Here is a 10,731-nt window from a genome sequence, read left to right as displayed (position 1 = left end):
TTTACTTTCCTCTTGTCCCACTATCATGCTCAGCCTTCATTTGGGTTTCAGTAATTCCTCTCAGTCACATTGCCCTTGATGAAGCCCTACCAGGCCTCCTACACCCTCCTCGTCATCGATTTTGGATCACTTGTGGTTCCCTTGTCCCTGGGTTTGTTAACACCACTTCCTTCGCCCCTCCTCCGCTCCCATGTTTCCCCGAACCGTCGGTCCTGTTGTTTTCTCCTCCATATTATTTATCCCGCCTATCTTATCTAGATATACCATTATTTTGTGCTTGACATCTGAATTCCAGTTTCTTTTAAGGTCCTGAAAGTTAACTCACAGAATTTCTGAAGTTCCTTATTTTTGTTTGTTCTTGGAGTATTTCTGAGGTGCTTTCTATGGAGTCCTGAAAGAGCTGTTGGTAAGCATTGGACTGCTAACCACAAGACTGGTGGCTCAAACCCATGCGCTGCTCTATGCAGAAGAAAGATAGGGCAGTGTGCTTCGGTAAAGATTTTCAACCTTGGAACCCCATACAGGGGCTCTTGCCGTTGAGAATGACTCGATGGCGGTGGGTTTTAGATTTTGTTCTATGGTATATTTCAATATTTTAAATATTTATGAGAACACAATTTCTGTAATTTCCAGGAAAATTTAAAATATAGCAATCAAAAACGTAGCCGTTTTACACATTCTTGGGAACAAGGATTTGTTGTAGTTTGAGGTTTTAATTTTTATAATCAGAATAATCTTTTTGTTTCCTCTGAAGGCTGCAGCAAGACACCAGTGCTCCTACTTAGTGAACCTTCATGTAAATGATTTCCTTCATGTTGGTGGGGACCCCAAATGGCTCAATGGCTTAGAGAATGCTCCTCAGAAACTACAAAATTTAGGAGAACTCAACAAAGTGCTAGCCCATAGACCTTGGCTTATTACCAAAGAACACATTGAGGTAAGTCATAATAATCACAGGTGTCTTTATTTTTTTAATGGTATTTTAAACTAGTTTCTTCTGAATTTACTATTAAGGATAGTAGTATAAAAGTAAATTGACTTAGATCAGTGTTTCCCAAAGTGGGCGCAACCTCCTCCTGTTGGGTACTGGGACGACTCAGGGAAGCTGCAAAGCAGATACCGAGTACAAAAAGTGGTCATTGCCGAGTACATTTTTTTCTTTGAAAAGGGGGCAGTGGGCCTCCAAATAAATTTGGAAACCTATGTTTTATGTACTTAGAGTGTATTATTAAGAATATGAGTAATGCAGTATCTAAGAAGCTCTAATGGCACTGCTGGTTAAATGTGAGATTGCCAACAACAAAGTCTGCATTCAAACCCCAGCCACTCCTCCGTAGAGAGATGAGGCTCTCTGCTCCTGTTAACATTTACGGCCTTGGAAACCACCCTCTTTAGGGTGGCTGTGAGCCGGAACCAACTTGATGGCCGTGGGCAGTGAGTGCAAGATCTGGTGTATCATCAAGTTTAAAAAGTTGCCGGTGTTACAAAATAGATAATAAAGCACAAAATGTAATTCTATGTATTACTTGGCTTAATTTTCAAAATACACTTTTACGATTTAGGAATATTTTGTGATGTCCTGTGGGTGGGTGTAGTGGGTTACAAGTTGAGGTGCTAAGCACAAAGTCAGCCATTCAAAGCCTCCTGTTCCTGGGAGAAAGATGGTGCATTCTGCCGCCACAAAACCGTTCACTTTCAGAAGCCTACAGAGGCAGGTCTACTCTGTCCGTGGAGTTGCTGTAACTCAGACTTGGCTCTCTGGCGATGAAAGGAACATTTAGAGTCTTACGGTGTTGACAGCATGGGGGCTGTTGGTGGTCCTGTGGTAGAATTTTCAGCTTGCATTCCGCAGCCCAAGGTTGTTTCCTGCCACGCATGTGCATCTCTTTACCTTCACCACCCATCTGTCAGCAGAGCTGGTGCGTTGCTATGATGCAAAGCAGGTTTCAGCAGAATTTCAAGCTAGAAAGAAAGGCCTGACAATCTACTTCTGAAAGCAGCCAGTAAAAGCTTTATGGATTAATCTAGAGGGTGGAACAAGATGGCAGTTAGCCAGATATCCCATGCCCAAACCCCTGCAGCAAAGAGACAAAAACCAAGTGAAACAGATACAAATGACAAGCTTGGAACTCTGAGCAGCCAACAGAGGGATGAAGCATTAGATCAAACACTGAAGGGGTGGAAGGAGAAACTGGACGAAAGCAGTGAACAGGAAGACAAATGGATAGGAGGGGCGATGCCAGCTGGCCCAGCAGAGCCTCTGGCCATCTTGAGACCAAATCAGCGTTGTTCCCTGGTGAGGAACACAGGATGGCAAATCCCACACTAGAAGACAAGAGATACAGTGTAGATAAATCTAAAGTGCTCTCTGCACTTCTACCTATTGACGAACAAGGATTCATAATGCCTCCCTCCAGCAGCTGCCTGGCTGCAACTTTGTACATTCTATCCCCAGACAGTTCCGAAAAGGCAACTGCACAGGCACCGAAACCCCATGATCTCTCACCAGCTACTGAGATGCCTATTTGTGTTTACACAGAGGCTTATCTCATCAGTTTGGGAAGCAGTCCCTCACATGCTGTGGAGCTGCCCTGCCTTGACCTCCAGAGGACACAATGAAAGCTAACCCAAAGAACTACATGGTCCTACAAGGGCTGTTGGGACTCTGACCACCCAACGCTTTTCCCCCAAAGGACTATCAGGGAAAGAACCTACTCTCCTGCTTCCACTCACCTCAGGGACAGCAAACATTAACAAATCATAGGAAGAAACAGAATAAGATGGCTCGAAAAAGAGCAAAATAAGGGGGCAGAAAGCCTCACTGAAGAAGAGATGGTAATAGAACTGCTTGATAGGAATTCAAAGGGCTTAATTAAATATAAGATCTTCAAAGAGATTAAAACTGCAACACCAACAAAACCCTGGAAGAATTTAGAAAGCAGTACAAGAACAAAATGACAGAACAAACAATTATAAACACCACACAACAACAATTAGAAATCCAGGCCATCAAAAATAAAATATCAGAAATAGATAACTCAGTAAAAAGCCATAGAAGTACAATTGCATCAATCGAAAGAATTGGCCAAATGGAGGACAAATACTAATTTGAGTGGGTAACAATCATAAAAGAGTAAACAAAAAAGAAAGCCTAAGAATTCCATGAGACACTGTCAAGAGAAAGAATTTGCAAGTAAGTAGAATCACAGAATGGAGAGAGAAAGCACCGCGAATTTTTGAACTTATTGATAGAAAAAACTTCGTTATAGTATACAAGATAAGATGCTTTTCATCAAAAAGCAATACAAGGTAGACCTCAAACAGAAGTTACCAAAACATATTCTAATGACACTTTCCAAGATGAAAGAATTGTGAGAGCATCTTGTTTAAAATGAAAGAACTATCACCTACAAAGGCATACTTTATATGCTGATTTCTTGGCAAAAGGCAGTGGGAAAGAATTGCTAACCAAGAATCATACATCCAGCAGAGTTATCTTTCAAATACTGTGACAAAATGCGGGGCATTCCCAGATAAACAGAAAGTAAGGAATATGTTTTAAAAACAGGTCACCCTTACAAGATACAGGCAGCATATTTTAACAAAATACAGTCTGATCAAGTGGGATTCATGCCAGGGATAATTCAACATTAGGGATAATTCAACATTAGAAATTCAATCAGTGTAACTCCATTGAATTTGAAAACAAAAGAATCACATAATCATCACAATTGACATAGAAATGGCATTTGATAAAATGTAACACCCTTTCTTGATAGAAACTCAGCAACATCGGAATAGAAGATAACTTTTTCATTATAATTAGCATAATCATCAGAAGTTTAAAGAATTTCTGTGTGTGGATTATGGTGATGGTGAAGAATATTGAAAATGCAATGGACTGCCAGAAGAACAAAGAAGTCTGTCGTGAAAGAAGTCCAGCCAGAATGCCCCTTGGAAGTGAGTTTGGGAAGACTTCATCTCATGTATTTTGGACATGTTATCAAGAGAGACCAGTCCCTGGTGAAGGACATACCTGATAAAGTAGAAGATTATTGAAAAAGAGGAAGACCTTCACGAGGTTGATTGGCCCAGGGACTGCAACAATGGGCTCACATCTGAGGGCAAGTATGAAGATAGCACAGTATCTGGCAGTGTTTGCTTCTATAGGATCACTATGAGTCAGAACCTAATGGTGGCCCCTAACATTATCATATGCAAAACCAACAGCCAACAATATTCTCAGCAGAAAGATTGAGAGACCTACCCAGGAGAGTGGAATGAGACAAGGATGCCTTGTGGGTTACGAATGGGACTGCAAACTGCAAGGTCAACAGTTTGAAGCCACCAGCTGCTCTGAGGGAGAACGATGAGGTTTTCTACTCCCATTAGGATTTAAAGTCTCACGAACACACAGAGGTAGTGTGTTAGTCGGGGTTGACTAGAGAAACAAATCCAGAGACACTCATATATATGTAAGCGAGAACTTTATATCAAGAAGCAATTATGCATCAATAAAACATCCCAGCCCATTCCAGATCAAGTCCATAAATTTGATATTAGCCCTTAAGTTCAATATTAGCCCATGAATTCCTCTTCAGACTCACGCAGTACATGCAATGATGCTGAATGCAGGAAGATCACAGGCCGGTGGGTGAAAAGTCTTGTGGGTCCAGTGGCAGTGGAAGCATCTCAGCCCTGGTGTGATGTTCCTCTAGCTCCCTGAGTGTGGCATGCCTCATGGCTTGTCAACAGGAAGCTGAAGCAGAGAGAGTGTGTGTCCCACCTCCAGGGAGGAAGAGAGGAAAACTCCCAGAATCTTCATGAGAATGCCACACTCACAAGGAAGCATCAATCAGGCTGTGACCTAATTGACAGGGTAGTCTCCACCCCTTCATTCTTATACATCAAGTTGACATGAAATTGTGTAACTATCACAGGTAGTTCTAATGGATCCCATCCAGTTGCTATGAGTCAGAATTTACTCAGTGGCAGTGATTTGGATTTTGCGGTGTTTTTTTCAGTTTAGAAATGGAAGCCGTAACTACTACAACAGTAAAGCAAAAAACAGAAGGTATCCAAATTAGAAACGGAAGAAATAAAACTATCCTGGTGGTGTAGTTCGTTCTGTTGGGCTGCTAAGCACAGGCCAGCAGCCTCTCTGAGAGCGAAAGATGAGGCTGTCTTCTCCTGTAGAGAGTTAGTCTTCGAATACTGGGGAGCAGTTCTCTGTTCTGTAGGGTCTATATGAGTTGGAATCAACTTGATGGCAATGAGTATGGGAACCTAATTCATTATGTAAACTTTCACCTAAAGATTATAAAATAATGAAAAAGGAAAAGTAGATCAGAGAAAATGGATACATTATGATAACTGTCAAACAAACAAAATATATGGATCAGAAAGGTTTGATCCACAACTGATCATGGGGTTGGCACCGGACCAGGCAGCCTTGAGTCCTGCTTTATGTAAGGAACCCTTGAGTTGAAGAAGTCTGATGACAAAAAACAAGCATTCCTCATTGCAAAGCCACCAGCCAACACTATTCTCGGCAGAAAGATTTCATTTTAATTTAAACATATGTGTTACATTTTGGTTGAGATTTTGGAATAAGTATAGAAACACAATGCAGCATTTGAAATACAGATGCTTCTAAGTAAAAGTATTTGCTTAAAACTGATTTTATGTGAAATGCATTTATTGCATCTTAATTTAGTGTTTCAAAAGTCAAAATAACAATGATTTGTTGGTGTCAGTGTTGAGCTCTATTCATGAATACATATTTATAAAATAAGCATTTAGTTGGTTTTACATGTTCTAAATTGTAATTTTAGAGTAGGCTTTGTATGACTAATCCTGTTTACAGCAGATTAAATACTACGATGAAGTGTTGTTGTGTTTTTTTTAACCAACACTACAGCTCAGTATAAAGAGATGTGTTTGTTTTTACTCCCTAAGGGACTTTTGAAAGCTGAAGAACATAGTTGGTCCCTTGCAGAACTGGTCCATGCAGTGGTTTTGCTCACACACTATCACTCTCTCGCCTCATTTACCTTTGGCTGTGGCATCAGTCCAGAAATACATTGTGATGGTGGCCACACATTCAGACCGCCTTCTGTTAGTAACTACTGCATCTGTGACATTACAAATGGCAATCATAATGTGGAGGAAATGCAAGTCAACTCAGCAGGAAATGTTTCGGTAAGTATCCATTATGTTATGGGATCATTATAAGAATAGTCACAATAATTGCTGTTACCTTGTTTCTTCGTCCAGCTTCTCAGAAAATCCACCCAGTTAAATGCATAGCAATATTAGGCCTTTTTTATTGGCTGCCTCTAAATAAAGACACTAGTGTAGGTGCTATACTACAATGAAAAAACCTTCTAGGAGGCTAACCGCGAGTGATTTTAGGATGAAGCAGCCCCATGGAGGCCAGTTGGTATTGAATGGCTACTGCATGAGATGGGAGGAGGCTGGGGCCACACCCTTCTTCCCATTTGTCAGTGGCAGGTGCTTTCAACTTTACATCCTAGTCTTCCCTTTTGCATAAGACAGCCTGGCATCTTAATTCATCTCTTGGAATATTTACTTGGCCCTGATAGGGAAATTGCTCGTTTTCGTATTTAATGCTGCACAAGTACATGAAGAGTGCTGTCCAGTAGATACACAGTTAACATGATTTTGCCTCTGTTGTTTCTCACCTCTTTTATACTTTTCCAGAAAAAGAAAATAGGTAAACTTCATCCCGAGTCTAACATGTGTTCTGTTCAGGTCAGCGAGTCCTTCTTTGAGGTTGAAGCCCTCATGGAGAAAATGAAGCAGCTTCAGGAATGTCGAGACGAGGAAGAAGCCAGTCAGGAAGAGATGGCTTCACGTTTTGAAATAGAGAAGAGAGAGAGTATGTTTGTCTTCTCTTCAGGTGAGAGCAACAGTTACCAAGTCAATGTAGTTTCTATTGATTACAAAGAGGAGCCTATTTTTTTTCGTTTAGAGAATTTAAACAGTAAGTTTTAAAACATTAATCTAAATATGCCTTTCTTTTTAGAGAACCTGTTTGATGGGTATTCCTATTTACAAACAATTTTTTAAAACGGCCGTTAATTCAGTGTGTTACCTGAAAGGATAGTGGCAAACCCCAGGCCCACTCAGTTCTGTCTTTCGGAAGTCTGCTCTCTCTCGGCTGCTCTCCTTTTTCCCCTTACATTGCAAACCAGTGGCTCTGCTATCTCTCAGAACTCTGTCTTTTTAGCTCGTCTCAACCTAATTCCATTAAAAACCAAGAACAGTGGAGGGTCCGTTAAGTGAATCATTTCCATTATGACCTGGTTTTCTTTGGACTTCTTTTGAACTTCTATATATGATCCAAAAATAGAACACATTTCAACCATTATATAGAAAGGAGTGCTTCTTTCTTCCGTTTTTTTTCTTTCTGATTTTAAAGTTTAATACATTTTCTAAACTAAGTGTTTAAAATATGTCTGTTTTCAGTGTTTCACATCTTGAAAAATTTTAAGTACCATAGATGATCTTAATAATCACTTTTTAAGAATACTGAAAAAAATGCATTACTCTTTTTTGAAATGTAAAGTAATAGAAACCTTAAAGTGGACTAATGGTTGTATTTTGCCACTGCCAGTCTTTAGAAGATGGTTGTCCATGCTACACTACAGATCTCCTCATTGGGACATGGGGATTGTGGGATTAAATCACTGCCAATAAACTTTGCGAGTTTGAGGAAGTCACAAATCCCCACCCCACCCCCATTTCCCCCCTTCTTTAAAATGAGGAAGTTGACTTCCTAGGAGTGCGGATTCCTTCCAGCTTTAAACTGCTGTGGTTCCATGAAAAGGAGAGCTACATCATTAAAAATCAACAACAACCTAACTTCTTTATGTTTAGTCTTTGTGTGCAGGATACAAGATTTAGCATATAAGATAGGCAATTTAAGGGAGACAAAGTTAATATCTCAAAATGTATTTTGACAATAATAGAATTGGATTATATAAATTTTAAAAGTGCTGCTCCCCTCCCCATCTCCATCCCCGCCCCCCCCCCAACACACACACCAGTCTTTTTTGGGGGGATGAATGTTTTTTATTATGAATTAGGTTAGGGGGTGGGTTACTTTTCAGACCCTTAACTCTGCGTTCAGCAGTTCAAATCTCACTCATCATCAACACCCCCACCATATTCTATCTTACTCCTCCCCCCAACCCAGTATCTCTTCTCCCTCTTAAGGACCTCCATCCTCGCTTTCACCCAATCAATATCTGTCAATCTCCCTAGTCCATTGCTTCATCTCCCACCCTCGCTGTCCTTCCCTTGGGGATCTCCAAAGTCTGCCCTTTGCTACGCAAGACTTTGTTTTGTTTTCTGCCTTAAAAACAGTATTTGTCCCTTTGTGATGGACCAACTTCACTCAGCATAATGTTCTTCAAGTCCATCCATGCTATGAGGTGTTTTGTTTTTTAGCAATTTATAGTATTGAGTGTATGCATCAACATTTCTTGATTCATTCTTCTACTGATGGGCATTCGGAATGTTTCCAGTTCTTGCTGATGTGAACAGTGCTGAGATGAAGGCAGTAACGCATACATGTGTTCATGCTACAGCTCCCACCTTCTTCAGGGGGCGTGGCCAGCAGAGGTATGCTGGGTCCTACAGAATTTCTGTTCCCGGTTGTTTGAGGTGCGCTCTTGCTTTCCACTGGTTGCACGTTTATAGAGCTACCAACCGTGTGTGAGCCTTCCAGTCTCTGTATCCTGGCTTTCTGTTTTGTTTTTTAATTGGGCTGTCGTTGTTGATGTAAGGCGATGATCTCACCGTTTTGATTTGCATCTCCCAGATGGTTAATGATTATAAACCTTTTTTTCATGTTTGTTAGCTATTTTGATGTCATTTTTGGTGAGCTAACCATTTATGTCCGTTGCCCACTTTTAATTGGATAATTGTTTTATTCTTGTTGAGGTATTAAAATTTTTATATAGATTTTATAGATTAGTCCCTTGTCTATTTTGTTCCTAAAGATTTTTTCTCAGTCTGTGGGTTTTCTTTTACTTATTTTTTTTTAAAGAACGTTTTCTTCATTCTTGTACTCCTCATTATTAGCTTCCCATTTCCCCCCAAGCTCCCCTACCATACCCCCCAAAACAAAACCCAAACTCACGGCCACGTGTCCATGCTGATTCATAGGGACCTCCTTTGGATTTTCAGACTGTGACTGTTTATGGGAGTAGAAAACCCAGTCTTTCTCCTGAGGAGCTGCTGGTGGTTTTGACCGTGTAACTACCACTCTGCCAGGGCTCCAAGGAACCAGGCATCCAGTACCGTCTCTGTAGATTTACCTATCCTGGATTCCAGATACTGGAAAACATTTTTTAGAAAACCCAAAACTTAACAATAACAAAGCCTGTAAAAACCTGAATCAAAAAGAAAACAGAAATTATTAAAAGCTAGAACAAATTTAAATGGTTGTAAGGTAGATCAGATGATAGTGTGCTATATTTTAACCTAATTGCATCTGTAACAATTGTGGGTTCTCTTTTGATGAAGTTTTTTGAGGCACGTAAGTCGTATTTTTAGTAGGTTCTAGTCATCTATTTTGTCTTCTGTTATGTCTGCTTCCTTCGTTACATTTGGTAGTCTGTGCCCAGCAATGGCGCTTTTTAAGTGTGTCCCCATTTTCTCATTGACGATCTTTATAGCTCTGAGATTTAGCTCTCTGATCCGTCTTAGTTCATTTCTGTACATGGACGGGGGTCAGGTCCTGTTTCATTCTTCTGCAGCGGGAGATCCAATTTTGTCAGCACCGTTTGTTGAAGAGACCTTCTCCTTCCCCTTTACTGTTTTTTGGGCCCTTTGTCAAAGACCAGTTATCTGGAGGTGGATGAATTTATTTCTGGGCTTTCTAGCACTAAGTTTCTTTCAGTACTTCATAGCAAACAGAGACACCAGGTGCGTATAAATGGAGAACTGCCTGTGTGCTGCCACGAAAAGGTTTTTGTGTTGAATCCATGCCCCCACACATTGAATTGTCAAGTGATGCTATACTTTCGTGAAACTATTATTTCATTAGTTCTGAAATGTGATGATCATCCACACGGCTTAGTGGCAGTACTAGGAGCTCTGCACAGTGGGTGATTCATAGGGCCTCTGTTTTTCACTCCCCATTCTAGAACTGTTTCTAAGACTATTGCGCTATTAGTGAAATCCTATATTGTATGACATGAATATTGAAACATAGCTGATTATAATAGCTGTTATTCTCACCTTTAAGATTATCTACAAGGACGTTCATCCTTGAAGCACATTCTTTGAAGTGTAGTCTGTTGTTTTCAGTGCCATCTGTTCAATTGTTTACTCAGAGCAACTCCCTCAGGCAGAGCGGGGTGGGTGGGGGTGGGGAGTGTGTGTGGAGGGGGCGCTTCCTAAACTGTACTCTTGATTGGAGCAGACCGCCAGGTCTTTTCTCCCACCGAGCCACTGGTGGGCTCAAACCACCAACCTTTTGGTTAGGAGTTGAGTGCTTAACCTTTGCCTCACAGGCTTCTAAGTACAACCTGTGTCTTGAGTGAGAACACAGAAGGGCTATGAATGAAAAGAACGAACACCCTGAAGAATTGAACCACATTTTGTTTTAAAACCATTATAGAGAAGTGACTTTTAGGACATCTCAGTTAGTGTTCAGTAAACTATTTGTTTAAAAACTGTATTTTGGTTATCCTACTT

The 10,731-nt window shown here is 40.6% G+C and overlaps 1 protein-coding gene across 1 annotated transcript in view; it reads left to right on the top strand.

The window, feature by feature from the left end:
• Positions 1 to 10,731, top strand: part of SESN1 (sestrin 1) — a 112,894-nt gene that overhangs the window by 96,183 nt on the left and 5,980 nt on the right. Inside the window, exons 4-6 of the mRNA XM_013004465.2 lie at positions 755 to 937; positions 5,959 to 6,201; positions 6,775 to 6,948. Coding sequence (XP_012859919.1) covers positions 755 to 937; positions 5,959 to 6,201; positions 6,775 to 6,948 — 600 coding nt within the window. The remainder of the gene's footprint in view (positions 1 to 754; positions 938 to 5,958; positions 6,202 to 6,774; positions 6,949 to 10,731) is intronic.

Source organism: Echinops telfairi, unplaced genomic scaffold, assembly GCF_000313985.2.
Source record: "Echinops telfairi isolate 266 unplaced genomic scaffold, ASM31398v2 ScPeMD7_3533;HRSCAF=4204_0, whole genome shotgun sequence".
NCBI lineage: Eukaryota > Metazoa > Chordata > Mammalia > Afrosoricida > Tenrecidae > Echinops > Echinops telfairi.
Note: the sequence above shows the minus strand (reverse complement) of the source record. Positions and strands in the feature narration are given on the sequence as shown.